This window comes from Nicotiana tomentosiformis, chromosome 6 (assembly GCF_000390325.3).
Source record: "Nicotiana tomentosiformis chromosome 6, ASM39032v3, whole genome shotgun sequence".
In the NCBI taxonomy this organism is placed as follows: domain Eukaryota; kingdom Viridiplantae; phylum Streptophyta; class Magnoliopsida; order Solanales; family Solanaceae; genus Nicotiana; species Nicotiana tomentosiformis.
The window spans coordinates 48,231,483-48,250,360 of NC_090817.1; the positions used below are offsets into that span (position 1 = coordinate 48,231,483).

The 18,878-nt window shown below is 42.2% G+C and overlaps 3 protein-coding genes across 3 annotated transcripts in view; 1 reads left to right on the forward strand and 2 right to left on the reverse strand.

Annotated features, from left to right (window-relative positions):
- The first annotated feature begins 1,341 nt into the window (after nucleotides 1-1,341).
- LOC104104446 (uncharacterized) overlaps nucleotides 1,342-18,878 on the forward strand; it is a 49,900-nt gene continuing 32,363 nt past the window's right edge. Inside the window, exon 1 of the mRNA XM_070177328.1 lies at nucleotides 1,342-1,346. The gene's annotated coding sequence lies outside the window, so the exon portion shown is untranslated. The remainder of the gene's footprint in view (nucleotides 1,347-18,878) is intronic.
- LOC138893949 (uncharacterized) lies at nucleotides 8,547-8,942 on the reverse strand. The gene has a single exon (XM_070178620.1). It carries the CDS (start codon nucleotides 8,940-8,942, stop codon nucleotides 8,547-8,549), a length of 396 nt encoding a protein of 131 aa, XP_070034721.1.
- On the reverse strand, nucleotides 9,246-9,836 carry LOC138893950 (uncharacterized). The gene has a single exon (XM_070178621.1). It carries the CDS (start codon nucleotides 9,834-9,836, stop codon nucleotides 9,246-9,248), a length of 591 nt encoding a protein of 196 aa, XP_070034722.1.

The following is an 18,878-nucleotide window of genomic DNA, read 5'->3' on the forward strand; positions in this document are numbered from 1 at the left end:
GGAACGTAACTAACCAACCATGCAAGTCATAAAACCATAAACACATATGTGAAGCATGAAAAGGGGAAACGGGGCACAATTACACAAAATGACCGATCGGGTCATTTCATTCTCCCCCTCTTAAAACAAACGTTCGTCCTCGAACATGCATAAGGACATACCCGAAGTGGTGAATAGATGAGGATAACGACTCCACATGTCGTGCTCAGTCTCCTAGGTCACCTCCTCGACTGGATGACCCATCCATTGAACCTTCACTGAAGCAATATTCTTTGATCTCAACTTCCGGACATGTCGGTCCAAGATAGCCACAGGCTCTTCAATATAAGTCAAATCCTCGTCGAATTGGAACATCGGATGAACCGCAGATAAACTAGGTGGCAAAGCAAGTTTGTAAGCCACGTCCCCAATCCTCTCAAGGATCTCAAAAGGTCTGATATACCTAGGGCTCAACTTGCCCTTCTTCCCAATCCTCATCACACCCTTCATGGGTGAAACCCGGAGCAAGACTCGCTCTCCAAACATGAATGCAACATCGCGAACCTTCCGATCCACATAACTCTTCTGTCTAGATTGGGCTATACGAAGCCGATCCTGGACCATCTTGACCTTCTCCAAGGCATCTCAAATATTCGTGCTTAATAACTTAACCTCTCCCGGCTCAAACCACCCAACTAGAGAACGATAACATCTCCCATATAGAGCCTCATACGAAGCATCTGAATACTCTAATGGTAGTTGTTGTTGTAAGCAAACTCCGCAAGTGGCAAGAACTAATCCCAAGCACCCCCAAAATCCATAACACAGGTGTGAAGCATATCCTCCAATATCTAAATAGTGTGCTCGGACTGTTCGTCCATATGAGGGTGAAATATTGTACTCAACTCAATTTGAGTGCCTAACTCACGTTGTACAGCCCTCTAGAAATGTAATGTGAACTGTGTACCTCGGTCAGAGATGATGGATACTGGTACGCCATAAAGTCAGACAATCTCGCAAATATAAACCTGAGCCAGCTGCTCTGAAGAATAGGTAGTCACTACCGGAATGAAATGAGCCGACTTGGTCAACCTGTCCACAATCACACATACCGCGTCAAATTTCTTTTGAGTCTGTGGGAGCCTAACAACGAAGTTCATGGTGACACGCTCCCATTTCCACTCGGGAATCTCAAGCCGCAGAGGCAAACCACCCAGTTATTGATCCTTATACTTCACCTACTGACAATTTAGGCATCGAGCTACATACTCCACTATGTCCTTCTTCATCATCCTCCACCAATAGTGCTGACTCAAGTCCTGATATATCTTGGTGGCACCCGGATGAATGATTACCGCAAACTTTGGGCCTCCTGAAGAATCAACTCACGCAAACCATACACATTGAGCACACATAATCGGCCCTGCATCCGCAATACACCGGCATCTCTGATAGTAACCTCCTTGGAATCATTGTGCTGAATCGTATCCTTGAGGACAAACAAATAGTGGCCGTCATTCTGATGCTCTCTAATACAATCATATAGAGAAGATCTAGAAACCACGCAGGCAAGAACTCGACTACGCTCAGAAATATCCAATCTAACAAACTGGTTGGCTAAGGCCTGAACCTCCAATGCTAATGGCCTCTCCGCTGCCGGTAGATATGTTAAACAACCCAAACTCTCCGCCTTTTGACTCAAGGCATCGGTCACCACATTGGCCTTCCTGGGATGATATATAATATAGCATAGTCTTTAAGCAACTCTAACCACCTCTGCTGCCACAAGTTAAGTTCTTTCTATTTGAACAAATATTGTAGACTCTGATGGTTGGTAAAGACCTCACAAGGGACACCGTAGAAATAATGTCGCCAAATCTTCAATGCGCGAACAATGGCTGCCAACTCCAAGTCTTGGACTGGATAATTCTTCTCATGGGTCTTTAGCTGTCTAGATGTGTAGGAAATCACCCTACCATCTTGCATCAACATCACGCCAAGGCCAACATGTGACGCATCACAATACACAGTATAGGACCCCGATCCTATAGGCAACACCAATACTGGGGATGTAGTCAAAGCAATCTTCATCTTTTGAAAGCTCACCTCACACTTCTCGGACCATCTGAACAGGGCACCCTTCTGGGTCAACATGGTCATAGGTGCAGCAATAATTAAGAAACCCTCTATGAAACGATGATAATACCCGGCCAAACCAAGGAAACTCTAGATCTCAGTGGCTGAAGACGGTCTAGGCCAACTCTACATTGCTTCAATCTTCTTCGGATCTACCTTGATCCCTTCACTCAATACCACATGACTCAAAAACACCACTGAATCATGCCAGAATTCACACTTTGAAAATTTTGCATACAACTTATTCTCTCTCTAGGTCTGGAGCACGATCCTCAAGTGCTGCTCATAATCTTCCCGACTGCGGGAGTACACCAAGATGTCATCAATAAACAAAATGATGAATGAATCAAGATAAGGATATAATACATTATTCATTAGATGCGTAAATATTGATGGGGTATTGGTCAGCCCAAATGACATCACGAGGAACTCGTAGTGACCATACAGAGTCCTAATGGCAGTCTTCGGAATATCCGGATCCCGAATCTTTAGTTGGTGATAACCTGACCATAAATCAATCTTTGAGAACACTCTAGCACCCTGAAGCTGATCAAACAAGTCATCAATGCATGGAAATGGATACTTATTCTTTATTGTAACCTTGTTCAACTACCGATAATCAATACACATGTCCATAGAACCATCCTTCTTCTTCACAAACAAGACCGGAGCACCCCACGGTGACACACTAGGCCGAATGAAACCCTTATCAAGCAACTCTTGCAATTGCTCCTTTAACTCTTTCAGTTCCATTGGGTCCATATGATATGGTGGAATAGAAATGGGTTGAGTGCCTGGCAACAAGTCAATACTAAAATTGATATCCCTATCGAGCAGCATGCCTGGAAGATCCTCTAAAAATACATTTGGAAAGTCTCTTACTACCAAAACTGACTCAACGATAGGAGTATCAGCACTGATATCTCTCACAAAGGCTAGATAAGCATCACAACCTTCTCAACCATCCGCTAAGCCTTTAGAAATGATACAACCCTACTAGGAACATAATCCAATGCACCCCTCCACTCTAACTGTGGTAAGCCTAGCATAGTCAGCGTCACAGTCTTGGCGTGACAATCTAGAATAGCATGATAGGGCAACAACCAGTATATACCCAAGATAAAATCAAAGTCTACCATACTAAGTAATAGTAGATTAACTCTGGTCTCAAAACCACCAATAACAACTAAACATGATCGATACACACGGTCCACAATAATAGAATCTCCCACAAGTGTGGACACATAAATAGGAGAACTCAAAGAATCACAAGATATATCCAAATACGAAGCAAAGTAAGATGACACATATGAATAAGTGAATCCCGGATCAAATAAGAATGATGCATCTCTATGGAAAACTGGAACCATACCTCTAATGACTAAGTCTGAGACAGTTGCATTGGTCCTACCCGAAAAAGCATAGAATCTGGCCTGGCCTTCCCTCTAGAGTGACCTCTACCCGCCCATCCCCCACCTCTAGCTGGCTGTGAGGGTGGAGCGGCAATTGGGGAAGCAACCATGGCCTGGGAAGTATGTGGACCTGACTGAATTTGTGGAGCCTGAGTAGCCTGGGGATGTGCACCCCTCCTTAGTCTGGGGCAGTCTCTAACCATGTGGCAGGTATCATGACTCTCAAAGAAAGCTCTTTGTGGGCGTGGCTGCTGGGACTGGCTCGAGCCTGGTCGTCTGGACTAACCGCTGAAGGCGCCCGGTGCAGGAGGTGCACTAGAAAGTGGCTGAGCAAAGTGTGCAACCTTAGACCTCGGAATACCCGGAGCACCACTAGAAGCTGGGAGTGCTAAATTTATTGGACGACTCATATAGTCTCTACCATGACGGGATATAGCTACAGTGTGATCACCACTAAATCCTGCCATACCTCGAGGCCTCCTGGCCTCCCTATGATCTCTCTCATGGCCGCGCATACCCTCCAACCTCCATGCAGTCTAAACCACCTACTGATATGGAGTATCCATCTCTAACTCTCTAGCCATGCTGAATCTAATACCATAGTTGAGCACCTCAAAAAATCGACGGACTCGCTCTTTGACTTAGGAAACCAAGGTAGGTGCATGTCCAGACAAATCACTGAATTAGATAACATACTCTGACACTGTCATGGTACCTTGGCGCAGCTGCTCAAACTCCGCACGCCATGCATCCCAAAGGGTCTGAGGGACAAACTCTCTCAAGAATAACTCTAAAAATCGAGCCCATGTAAATGAAGCTGCCTCGGCTGGGCTATCCTCCTCATATACTCGCCACCACTGGTATGCCTCTCCGGACAGCTCGAAAGTAGTGAAAGCAACCCCGCTCATCTCCCAGATACCCATAGTGTGGAGAATACGGTGGCACTCCTCAAGAAAATTATGTGCATCCTCTAAAACCAAACCACTGAAAGTAGGGGTGGTACTTCTTGAACCTCTTGAGCCTAAGCTGCTCCTCCTCAGATGTTGTTGCCCTAACCACAGGCTGAACCGGAGCAATAGACTGTACCGGTATAATCTTTGGCACCTGATCGACCTGGACCCGCTGCTCTTGAGTATGGGCCGTGGGAGTGAGTGCTCCTCCCCCAGGCTGAGATGTGGCTGGTGCAAGTGGAATCAACCCCGCCTGAGCTAAGTTACCGAGCATGCTCAAGAACTGTGTGAGGGTCTCCTAAAGTGTTGGGGGCAACAGGCTCCTCGGGTGCATGTCCTCCAGCTAGAGCTACTTGTTGCTCCTCTGTCGCAGCTCAGGCAGGTGCTCTGGCTGCACCACGTGCCCCTCCTCGGCCTCTGCCCCAGCCCCGACCTCTTGCGGCTCTAGCAGGGGGCGTGGGTGTCTGATCGTCGGATCCAGCAATGCGTGTCCTCACCATCTGTGAGAGAATAGAAAGTCAAAGATTCAGTTTTTGAGCCAACCAATTCGCACAATAAAGAATCAAAGAAGTGAAGTTTCCTAGCAGTTATGTAGCCTCTCGAAGATAAGTACAGACGTCTTTGTACCGATCTGCAAGACTCTACTAAACTTGCTTATGACTCGTAACACCTATGAACCTAGAGCTATGATACCAACTTGTCACGACTCCAATTTCCCTCCGTAGGATATCATGATGGCACCTAGTCTCTACGACTAGGTAAGCCTAACAAATAATAATAACTTGGCAGAAAACAATTATCAAAATACTAAAGAAAGCTAAATAACTAATATAACCTTCCGATACAAAACATAATCTCAACAATACGCTCCCCAAAACTGGTGGAACTGAATCATAAGTTCTATAGAGTAAAACTAGGATAACTACTACATCATTGTCTGAAAGAACTACAACAGTAAATAGAATAAAAATGGAAGGTGACTCTGAGGCCTGCAGATGTGAAGCAGGTATACCTTGAAGTCTCCCAAGCAGCAAATCAATCAACATTAGCGTCCGGCACGGGCAGACATACCTGGATCTGCACAAAAATATGCAAAAGCATAGTATGAGTACACCACAACAGTACCTAGTAAGTATCAAGCCTAACCTCAATAGAGTAGTAACGAGGCCAGGTCAAGACACCTACTAGGATATAAATAAGCAGTATGAAAATATAATACGGATATAAAATGGAAAGTGGAGAAATAACTGATACGAAATAAGATAGTAACATGAACTAATACTGGAATTTAAACATGGAAATAGCACAAAAGAAGCAACTAAAGAGAACTACATCGATCGTATACGAACAACAACTGCTAGAACAATAAAGAATGAAACAACAAGAAATATTCCCACCATAACTCTTTGCAACATAAAATAAACAGCAAGAATCACAACGAGGTACCGTCTCGTGTATAATGAAATCACAACCGAGATACCACCTCTTATAATCAAGAATAACAACCGAGGTACCGCCTCTTATTCATATTCTCAATTGCAATCACAATCTTTCCTTATACCGCCGCGAGAGCCTTACAATTGAAATAGATTTTGAAAACAGGTTTCCGAAATAGTTACATGCACTTTAACCCAACTTGTGACGCCACGTGGCTTCACGTAGTTCCCCTACAAGAAACACGCACATAAGTTCCACCTTATACCATCGCATTCACATCAACCCCAAGCCTTATACTGCTGCATGCGCGTCAATATCACATTACAATAACAACTCGCACCACATGTGCCCATATATCATAATTTGCCAAAAATCCACAATATCAATGTTTCCACAATAATAGCCCACAGCTCCACCACAACGGGTATAAGAATATCAACAACAACAATGAAAGTAAAATGCTCAAAAGGAAGATGTTTCAACAATAACAATTTTGCCTCCAGCGTGATAACGACTTTCACCACTTCAACGCCAATAACTCAACAATGAGAGACAATGCAAAACCACGATGTTAAATAAGAATAACTCACAATGGAAGAGATAATGTGCAGCAATAACTTCAAATAATGGGAGTCAACAATGAAAGAGATCACATGAACAATAACTTCAATTAATGATAATCAACAACTAGAGAGATAACATGTATAATGACCTCAAACAACTATAACCAACAATGAAGAGATAGCATGTGACAATAAAAGAGGCAACAAGTTCAACTAAAGCATGAGTGCAAATTATCAATTAGGAGGTAGAACAAGTGTTAACGAAATCATTTAAGGCATGTAAGGATAGACTAACACAAGTAAGAATAGATTGACTAAGAGAATTAGAACATGATATGGCAATCAATTAAAGCATGGAAATAGTCTAAGTAGCCTAAACCGGTCAAATACCACGTATAACCTGTGTACCCACTCGTCACCTTACGTACACGGATTTCACTTAGCATAATTGAATCAAACAATACCAATCCTAAGGGGTAGTTCCCCCACACGAAGTTAGGCAAGACACTTACCTCAACTAGGCCAATTCAACACTCGTAAATAGCTTTTCCTTAAAATCCGCCTCCACACGGATCAAATATAATAAAAATCCACTTAATATCATCAAACAATTCTAGGGAATTCAATTGCAATAGATAAAACTAAGATCTTTAAACTATTCCCAAAAAGTCAACAAAATGTCAACCTAGGCTTGCCCAATCAAAACCCGGGTCCAATAATAGATGTCGTCTGTAACGCCCCGACCTCGGGGAGCGCAACGAGCGCTCATCCGAGATAACCTGTGGGTTGTTCAATGCAAACACCACCGCCGCAAGCTCTAAATCATGTGTTGGATAGTTCTTTTCATGATTCTTGAGTTTCTTAGAAGCATAGGCTATCACCTTGCCATGTTTCATTAATACATACCCAAGTCCGATTCTTGAAGCATCACAGTATACCACAAACCCATCTGTACCCTCTGGTAGGGTCAACACTGGTGCCATAGTCAACCTCAATTTCAACTCCTGAAAGCTCCTTTCATAAGCATCTGACCATTGGAACTTAACCTCCTTCTGCGTCAATTTAGTCAACGGAGAGGTAGGGGTAGATAATCCCTCCACAAACTTTCTATATTACCCAGCTAAGCCTAAGAAATTGCGAATCTCTATTGGGGTAGTAGGTCTAGGCCAATACCTCACCGCTGAAATCTTCTAAGGATCGACCTTAATTCCTTCTCTAGAGACAACATGACCCAAGAATGTAACAGATTCAAGCCAAAATTCATATTTCGAAAACTTTGCATACAACTTGTGTTGATATAGAGTCTGTAGAACCGTCCTGAGATGATCGGCATGGTCCTCTCGACCTTGTGAATATACCAAAATATCGTCAATGAACACTATCACAAAAGAGTCAAGAAAAGGCTTGAAGACTCGATTCATAAGATCCATGAAAGCTGTCGGGGCATTTGTTAGCCCAAAAGACATTACCAGAAATTCAAAGTGCCCATACCAGGTCTTGAAAGTTGTTCTCGGAATATCCTTCTCCCTAATCTTCAATTGGTGATACCCGGATCTTAAATCAATCTTGGAGAAATACTTGGCACACTGCAATTGGTCAAACAAATCATCTATCCTTGGCAGTGGGTACTTATTTTTTATTGTAACCTTGTTGAACTGCCGATAGTCAATACACATCCTTAGCGACCCATCCTTCTTTCTTACAAATAGAACTGGTGCGCCCTAAGGCGACACACTCGGCCGAATGAAACCCTTCTCTAACAAATCTTTCAATTGTTCCTTTATCTCTTTCAATTCTGTTGGTGCCATTTTGTATGGTGGAATAGATATAGGCTGCATGCCCGGCATCACATCAATCCCGAAATCAATCTCCCTGTCTGGTGGGATCCCAGGGAGCTCATCCAGAAAGACCTCCGGAAATTCATTCACAACAGGCACGAACTCAAGTGTAGGTGCCTCAGCATCGGTGTTCGTAACCCAGACCAAATGGTAGATACACCCCTTGTTAATCATCTTCATGGCCTTAAGGTAAGAAATAAACCTACCCTTAAGCACCAGATCCTCCCCCTTCTATTCAATCACTGACTCATTCAGAAATTCAAACCTAACGGTTCTGGTTTGACAATCAAGCTTAGCGAAACATGAATAAAGCCAATACATTCCCATTATTACATCAAAATCAATCATCCTCAATTCACGGAGATCGGCCATGGTGTCCCGACCACGCACCGTGACAACACAATCCCTATAAATCCGTACGGCCACAATAGACTCGCCAACCAGAGTAGATACAGAGAATGGCTCATGGAGTTGTTCCTGTTCTATCCCAAATTCCATAGCAACATAGGGAGTGACATATGACAAAGTGGAACCGGGATCAATAAGAGCATACACATCATAAGATTGGACAGTCAATATACCTGTGACAACATCTGGATAAGCCTCTGAATCCTGACGCCTCCGCATAGCATAAAATATGTTGGGTCCTCCCGAACTCTATGCACCACCCCTAGCTGCACCATGCCCTGCGGGTGTTGGGGTGCCTCGAGCTGGAGGAGGTGTTGTAGATGTAGTAGCTGCAGAACTAGCTGGCTGCACAGCACCTCTGCCCACGATCCGGCGGGACGAGTGGCAATCCCTCTGAATGTGACCCCTCACACCGCACCCATAGCATATAGGTAGGTCCGCGAAGCAGTCTCCAAAGTGCATCCTCCCACACTTAGGGCATGTGAGCCTCCGCTGCTACTGGAATCTTCCTCCAGGCCGACCCTACTGGTGGGGTCCCCTGTTGCCCTGACTGGGCCTGAATGACTGTGAACTTATCGAAGACTGAGCAAATGATTGAGATGGCCCTGATGACCATCCCCTAAATGCCGACCTACCACCACCAGAAGAACCACCCAAGTTGCCTGCAGTCCGGGCCTTGTTACTACCCTCACGCTCCCTTCTATTTTTCAGTTTACGATCCTCTGTAGCTTGAGAAAATGCCACCATCTTACCATAATTCATATCAAAATTCAAGGCAGTCATAGCGGCCTCATTAATAACCAAGGGGCTAAGGCCCTGCACAAACCGACGCACCCTAGCCTCCATAGTTGGCAACATGCGGATAACATACTTGGATAGGAGCGCAAATTCCATATAGTACTCCCACACATTCATGCTACCCTGCTTCAGGTTCTCAAACTCAGTAGCACGGGCCGCCTTAGTCTCGGCAGGCAAGAAATTATCCATAAAGTTATCAGTGAACTCACTCCACCTCACCAGAGGGCTCCTCTCCTTACGAGACTCCTCCCACATCTCAAACCAAGAATAGGCCACCCCTTTCAGGCGGTAGGAGGCCAACTCCATTCCCTCCATCTCAGTATCACGCATAACTCGGAGAGTCTTGTGCATCTCATCAATAAAGTCCCGGGGGTCCTCCTCAGGATCAGTACCTGTGAACACGAGTATCCAACTGGAGAAACTTGTTCACCCTGGAACTAGCGGAATCCCCTGGCTGACTAGAAGAAGTAGGTGCAACATTTGATCTTTGGGCTTGGGAGGCCACTATCTAAGCCAACATCTGTATGGCTCCCCTAAAATCCCTATCATAAATAGCGGGACTAGAAGATAGAGTTAGAGGTGGAACTGGAATATCAGTTACAGGAATCGATGAACCCTCAGTGGGCGTAGGAACTGGTGCAATCTGAGTAGGAGTAGTAGAATTAGGCAGGGTAGTAGTTGGGGAATTATCCTCACCTTTAGTGTGCTTACCCGCATCACCAAGTATAGGATCAACCGCCACTCTTGGGGTGACATTGGCTCTCTGGCCAGTTCTTTCCTTCTTCTTAGGTGCCAAGTATTGAAAATTAGAGCAACGCACGAGTTAAAGGAGGAACATTCTTACAATCAGCTTTATCGCACAATCTAGAACATCAAAGAAGGGTGTTATTCTTAAATGCCCAAGTAGCCTCCTAATTATAGATGTGGTCGACAACACACTGATAAGGAGGATTCTAGTAGACACGGCTCTGAAACATCCTAGGACACTTTAAAACCTTAGGCTATGATACCAAGTTTGTCATGCCCGACCTCGGGGAGCGCGATCGACGCTTAACCGAGATAACCCGGCCGAGTAAGCCTACTGGATTTCCTTCTATCCAACTCACCCATAAATAAAGAGAATATAAACTTTATTAATTAATACCACGAGGGTTCATGAACAACACTAGTTCCATCACCATTAGTTACTTCATTTATAAGTCTCTGAAACAATACATTTCACAACCATAGTTTTACAGTGGAAGCATGAGATATAATTATGACATCTTTAGTTTAACTTTCCCATACTAATACACAACCCACACTATGTCTACGGATCCTCTGATAGATATAAAAGAGTACAATGATGGTGCCGGCAACAAGGCTCCAGCTATACCTCAAAATATAATACACACAGAACAAAAGATGCACAACCCCGGAATGAAGTGGGACTCACCAAGTCAGCTGGGAAAAAGTGTACCGCTATCACTGGTCAATGCCTCCCGTTGTGGAACCACCTGCATCCATTAAAGATGCAGCGCCCCAGGCAAAAGGGACGTTAATACATGTCGAATAGTACTAGTATGAAAAATAAAACACATATTAAAGGACTTGGAAATATAACATGAATATGATGAATCATGGTAACAATAATAAGGCTTATGTAGCCATAAAAGTCAAAAAATATTTATAAAGAACTTCCAATAACACTTATAAATTTCAAGTCGGGAATCCTCTACAACTACCTTTACACAGAGTGGCCTTGCCACCTCACCCAATATATGCGGGTGGAGGTGCAATCACAATGCCAGAAACCCTACACAAAGCGGCCCCACCGCCTCACCCCAATGTATGGGGTGGAGGTGTATTCACAATACCACAACTATACATAAAGTGGTCACGCTGCCTCCCCCCAACGTATGTGGGTGGAGGTGTAATCACAATACCACAGCTCTATACAAAGCGGCCCCGCCACCTCACCCCAACGTATGCGGGTGGAGGTGTAACCACAATGCCCCAGCTCGAGTTCCCAAAATGATAATAATATGCACAAAAGAGTTCCCTTTTAATCAATTGTTTGGCACCTTTGGCCTTAGCAAGTGTAAATTCTTAAAGTTTCATCATATGAGAAATAAGTGTTTAATTACATTGATTTCATACAAGGTCTTCTTCCCAAAGGGGTATAACATGATTAAGTCAAAAATAAAGAATCATTACCACACGAGGGTTCTAACACGTTATGCCAATCGGGCATCAATTCTACTAGTTTGAATACTCCACATCAATAGCATTCCATGTCCGAACTTTACACGATGGAGTTTTGTAATAACACGGGAATTCCATTACCAGAAAAAAGAATTTAGCCTTCATACCTTGCTTTGAGCTTCCCTTAATTCACTACACAGTTCCAAAAATCCTAGCAACTTCGATCTATTTAGTGACATAGCAAAATTGAACACAAATTAGGAAGATATTTATGGTATCAGCTCATTGGTGCATTTTATCAAACACTAGGTGTGCGAATTTGATTACAAAGTTCTTCCACAAGATTTCCTTCACTCCACAACTAATTAAACACCAAGAGTTTACTCATACTAATTAAATTTCCTCCCCACCATCATCATAGCTACATGCATGCATAAATTACAACTCCCATACCCAAAATCATACTCCCAAATTACCCATCTTATACCCAAACTCGAAATTGAAGACTAGGGTTTGAACCTTACCTCTTGGATGAAGACCTTGTGAGTGTTCCTTGTGAATTCTCCAAGTCTTGAGCAAGGATTGATGAATAACTAGCCTAGGGTTCCCCCTCTCTCTAGAACACTCTCACTTCTCTCTAAAATATCAGATTTTTTCTTCAAAAGAGTCCCTCTACTTCAATATATCGAAATAGGGCCGGGTCAAAAATTAGAAAAATTGAAGCCCCGACGCTGACCTGCGGTCGCATATGCGATCGCATAATGCTTCTGCGGTCCGCAAAATGGGCTACATAATTGCCCTTCGAAACTGAGCAATTCTGCCTCATTCTGCGACCGATTTGCGATCCGCAGACCAATTCTACGATCGCATAATGGATCGCAGAACCTATTTCTGAAATTTTTCATGTTGATTCTGCGATGGGATCTGCAGCCCGCAAAATGGTTCTGCAGCCGCATAATGGTCCTCAAAGTTTTTGCTTCACTCTGCGGCCAATCTATAGTCCGCAGAGTGATTTTGCGGTCGAATAGTGCACCACAGAAATGCCATAGTCTGCAACACGATTCCTTCAACTCCCCAACGCACTGTTCAACCAAAAAGGTCTGAGCCGTTGTCATCAACGCATAAGTCCACCCAGACATCACAAAACCCTAGGTTTTAATTAAAAATTTCACGGGGCCTTACACCATCTACCCATGACCCCACGAGTTCATATATGTGATTAGTTTCAAAATCCGAGTCCAAATCGACTTTCAAAACTCAATTTCTTATATTTCAAAAACTTGACAAAGTTTCACAATTTTTCACTTTGATTCGCATGATTTTGATGTTAAAATCTAAGATATGTTGATGGAATATGGTTAGCAATAGATTAGAATCACTTACCCAAGGTTTGTAGGTAAACATCCCCTCTCCAAATCGCCTCCTACCGAGTCTAGGGTTCACAAATGAGAGAATGAGTTCAAAAATCCCGCCTCCCAGCCCTTTAACCAGCTGCAGATGTCGTATTTGCGACACAGGGTTCGCATTGTAGAAAAGGGCTCTCATTTACAAACCCTGACATCCTTATGCATCACCGCATTTGCGAGAAAGGCTTCGCAATTATGAAACTGGAAATATCACAAAAGCGAACAATTGCTCGCAATTGCGAATACTGTCCAATTTCTGATGCCTTCACAAATGTGTAGGGGAAGTCGCATTTGTGATAATTTCCCCTCTTCTATCACCTTCGCAAATGCGACCCTGGTGTTCGCATTTGCGACACCAGAGCACCAAACACCAAATTTTGCCATTTCCAGTCTAAACCACTCTGAAACATGTCCGAAACTCATCCGACCCCTCAGGGCTCCAAACCAAACATCCACACAAGTCTAAAAATATCATACAAACTCACTTGCATGATCAAAACACAAAATCAACATCTAACTACGAATTGAACTCTAAAACGCATGAATTTCAAAGAAATTTTCAAGAACTTCTAGATTTACAACTAAATGTCCTAATCCTATCAAATCAACTCCAAACGATGCCAAATTTTGTAGACAAGTTATAAATACCATAACAGACCTATTCCAAGTCCCAAAATCAAATTCTAATCTCTATAGCTAAAAGTCAACCTACGGTCAAGCTTTTCAACTACAAATTGCCAAATTTTGGCAAATCAATATAAATTAACCTACGGACTTCCAAAATTAATTTCGGGCATATACCCAAGTCTGAAATCACGATATGGAGCTATCGGAGCCATAAAAATATAGCTCTGGGGTCATTTTCACAAAAGTCAAAGTTTGGTCAATATTTCTAATTCAACCTTCTAAGTCAAGGGTCCAAATCAACCTAAAAGCTTCCCGAAATAAAACTAATCAACCCCGCAAGTCATAACACCATAAACACACATGTGTGAAGCATGAAAAGGGGAAACGAGGTGCAATTACACAAAATGGCCGATCGGGTAGTTATATTTTGACATATGTTTTGGACGTCTCAACTTGAGGGACGAGTCTATCTCACCTCTAGTCCTCTCGTATGGGATCAACTATAGGGAAGGGTTAAGTTGCCAGAGTAATAACCTCACAAGTGCCCAACCTCTTTTTCAATCTCGTGGGCTTAGGGCCTAGGTTCCTTATGTTAATTACCGTTAGAGCGTAATGCGACTTCGTATATTTTTGAAACCTCTATCACACCCAAGGTGCAAGAATCCTCTCACCTTGAGTTTAATTGATTTTCCCTAAACTCAAGAAGGCATATCATGTCACGTACTTGGCTATCGCACCTTAGACTTATCTTTGCCAAACAAGGAACATGTGGCATAAAGAACTAATCACTAACTCTTTCATGACTCCTCGTCCCCGAAGGTTGCCATTGTACTTATCCTCCCAGTCATGCTTCTGATACATCACATGTCTAAAATGACTCACTTCTTTTACATCTTGAGATCATATACATGGTTTTCATGTTATCCATATGTACTAGTTGATTCTAGGTCTCTTTTGGTTGAATCAACGATTTTATCGCCATGGTTAACTATGCCAGCACTACCTTGTTACGTATTAGGATATAACTCCTAGAAGCATTGCTACTTAACACATTGATGGATTCTTGAACAATTTCAGCTCAATCTCAAGCCTCGTTGTTCCAATTTGTATTAATCTATCGGGGGTTGAAGGTTCAAACATGTAAAAAGTATCACTCCATGATCAAATATACTGGGCAGGAAATTCTATTATCATATTCATTCAAACACATCATAGAATAAGGAAGAGGAAGAGGTTGAAGGTCGCCAAAAGTTTAATTCGATGTTCGACGTAGAGATTTGGAGTTTGAAGAAAGTGGATGAGTGCTTATCAAGATTATCACTATGAAGACGTTATGTAATTTGTTAAGAAAAGTAAATTGCATACAAGGTATATCGGACCTTATGGAATTCTGAGGAAGGTTGGTCAAGTGGCGTATAGGCTCGAGCTACCTCAAGAGATGTCCTTAGTACACCCGGTGTTTCATGTGTCTATGTTGAAGAAGGTAGTTGGAAATCCTTCGCTCATCATCCCGGTGGAGGCTATTGAAGTTAATGAAGAATTGTCTTATGAGAGGTACCTAATTGTCATCCATGTTAAACAAGTTTGGAAGTTGAGGAAATAAAGAGATTGCCTCAGCCAAAGTACTATGGCGAAGTCTATGAGTCGAGGAGGTCACCTCGGAGGCCGAGGATGTTAGGAAAAGATAATATTTTCACTTGTTTGTATAACCAAATTGTTGTCTTTAGAAGGAAAAGGAGAGATGTACTTCCTATGTGTTATGATTTAAATATGTATAGCTTATGTTGAGATACCACTTTTTGGTGTAACACTTGTAATGCTGATATTTGTGTCATTTATATGTTGTGATGTTTCTTGGGGTTGGGGATATGTTGATAGGATTGGTTTCCGGGGCTCTCTGACATGTGGATAGGCCCAAATACAGGGAAAACTCTGGCGAAATTTTTGGAAATCTGGGGAGTTAGCCAAATTTGGAATATGAGGTGTGTGAATGAAGAGTTAAGTCATGTCGGGTGTTTCAGGCGGGCTCTATTCCTCATTCGAGGATAAATGATCTTAAGTGGCGGAGGATGTAAGGCCCCATAAAAGTTTGCCAAGAATTTAAGTTTTTATGGTGCCAGGGTAAGCTAATGTGCCACAACACGGATATTTGGATTGTGCAATACATCGTGGAGTTGGTAGAAGAATTTGTAGAAAATGACGATTCTATGGTCCATTATGCTATAGCGGATCTGTTTCGCTGACCACGAAATGATTCAGAAGCAACTCAAAATTGGAAGACCATTTTATGGCCATTCTGCTGGCCGCAGATCCATTTTGCTACCGCACAAATGCATCGCATAATTGACATACCATTTTGTGTCCGTTCTGCTGGCCACATATCTGTTCTGCTACCACGGAATTGCATCACATAAATGACATCGGGGGTTATTTTTGGAAATTTTCTAATCCAACTCTATTTTGATATAAGGCCTTAGGGGGTCATTTTATAAGTTATAACTTGATGTTTTAGACTGAAGATAACAATTTAGAAAGAGAGGTAGAAGCTCTAACAATTCAACTCTCCAATTCTTGCTCAAACCTTGGGAATTCAAGAGGGAAACTCACAAGACCTTCCACTTACAAGTTAAGACTTCATCCCTAGCTTTTGTGAAAATTTTAATAATAGGTTTAAGTAGGATGTTATCATGGTGGGGATTGTGGGATGGTGATCAGAAGCCAAAAGCGCTCAATCTCGAATTTGGGAGTATGTGAAGCTAGGAAATGTGATTTTGGTGGGTTTGAAGCAAATAGTTGGGCATGCATGTGACCAATGATGGTTGATGGGTGTTGTAGGGATATTGTATATTGCCTGGCTGCTTGAAAATTCATGGTGGGGGTAGAGAAATTTCTATTATGGGGCCTTGTAGTCGATTTAGCATATTAGGTGTTTGATGAAATGTCAGAAAGGGCTAAATCTAAGAACACCTTCCTAATTATGGTTAAATTTAGTTATGTTTCTATAGATTGAGGTTGCAAGGAGTGTGGGATGTTGTAGTAACTCTAATAGAAATCCTAATTGAGGTATGTGGGCTAAACCCCCTTTATAGAATCAGAATCCATGAGTTCCTCATAAATTCCAAATATTGTCGTTGTAACTATTGCATAGGATTTGAATCCATGTTTCAATTGTAAATCACCATGCTCTCCTTTGTAAATATTTCCAACGTGTTTGAGTTCTTACATACTCATGAGTTAAAGCTAAAGACATCACGCTCCCCTTTGGGAAAAGTGTTCCGAGAATAAATGATGTATTAATCGCTTAAGATTCTAACTTGTGTTTCAATTGCCAATCATTATGCTCAACTCTTTAAAAGAAATTCAATGTGTTTAAATCACTCATTACTAATGAACTTAAAGCTATGATTTTTGGAATTTCTATATATTGGTGTTTATGATAATGATCATTGGATGTAAAGTCGTGAAAGTGTGAAATATGAAATGCGGCCATCGTGCCATGAATGACGAACATTATGTATGGCCAAGAGAGCCAACGAAATGAAGATGTTGTAAATGGTTAAGAGTGCTAATGAAGCTATATATAGTATGAAAGGCTATGAAATGAAAACATTTATATTTCTATTCCCTGTGTATACAAAAATATTTTTGGGAGTGTCATTAGCGAGCTGAGGAAGGGTGGGTTGTAAAGGCCCACACCTGAAACTACACGTGCCAGTGTAGGAGTTAAGTGAGGGATGAATTCCCGTGGAATATTGTATTGAGATTATTCCCTTTAATTGGGATGAGGTGATTGCTAGCAAAAGTTGATGTCGACTCACACGGCATATGTAGGGAGACGACCTAGCCGATCGGGTGGTTCCTCCTTCTTATTATGGTATTTGATCCGCATCACATGTCGATCCATATTCATTCATGAAGAGATGGCTTAGCCAATCGAGCTATGATCAGACTCCATGCCTCATGCATGGTGAGATGATCGGTGGCTAATGATCTCCCAACCAAAATTGTTAATACTTAATTGGAATTGATTATGTTTTAACTTAGCATTTCCTATCACTTGAGTTCTTTATTGATTCCATGTTTACCTCCTTTTATGTTGGTACTCTATTCCATGAGAGGGTATTTAGATTTACATACTAGTACTATTCCATATGTACTAACGTCCCTTTTGTCCGGGGCACTGCATCTTTTATGGATAAAGATGATTCATCAGCAGGCAGCTTTGACCCTCGTTAGCAGTTACCCTCTACTCAGCCTATTTTGGTGAGCCCTACTCTATTTCGGGGCCTTATGTCACTTGATATTGTACATTGTGCTTTGAGTTATAACCGGGGCCTTGTCACCAACACTTTCATGTTACTCTTCTATTACACTTAGAGGCTCCGTAGACATGTTGTAGGTGGTGTTCGATTTGGGGTAATGAACTAGCAATGTTGCAATTGTCATACATGTTTTTCCCTCGTAACTATGAACTTGTAATATTTTGGAAATTGTAAATGAAGCTTTTATAAGTAATGGAAAATGATGTGGTACACTTTACTCTTCTTATGTCTATTTCTTGTTACTGATTTTTAAATTGTTCATGAGTAAGGTTGGGTAGAAGGCAGCAAGTAGGCTTGCTTGACTGGGATGTCTCGGTCGAGCGTCGGTCGTGTTCCCCAAGGTCGGGGTGTGACATTAGTAAGGAAGAATTGGTATTGCACGAAGGGTATTTTTGTGTAGTGATGATGAGTGATTTATGTTGGAAGGGTATTTCCGTGCTTCTTGATGTTATTTAATTTATTGCATGAAGGGTGTCTCCGTATTTGATAAGGATGAGATAAACGCACGGAGGGTGTTGCCATACTATTTGATTTGATATCTTGTAGAGATTCCTTTTATTATGTAGATTTGTGGATATGGCTCTCTTTTTTTATGGACATCGTACCTTCCTCACGAACTTAATTATTGAGAAAGGTTTGGCTGTTATGTTTGAGAATTGTGATCGTTATTTCTTTTATTTGATTCTTTCACTATTACTCGTCTTTCCTCTAGTTATATCTCTTGCTTATGAACTGCATAGATGATATCAAGGGGTATCTTTGGACTTAAAAACTTCGACATTACTTTACTGAGATTAGACAAGATACTTATTGAGTAT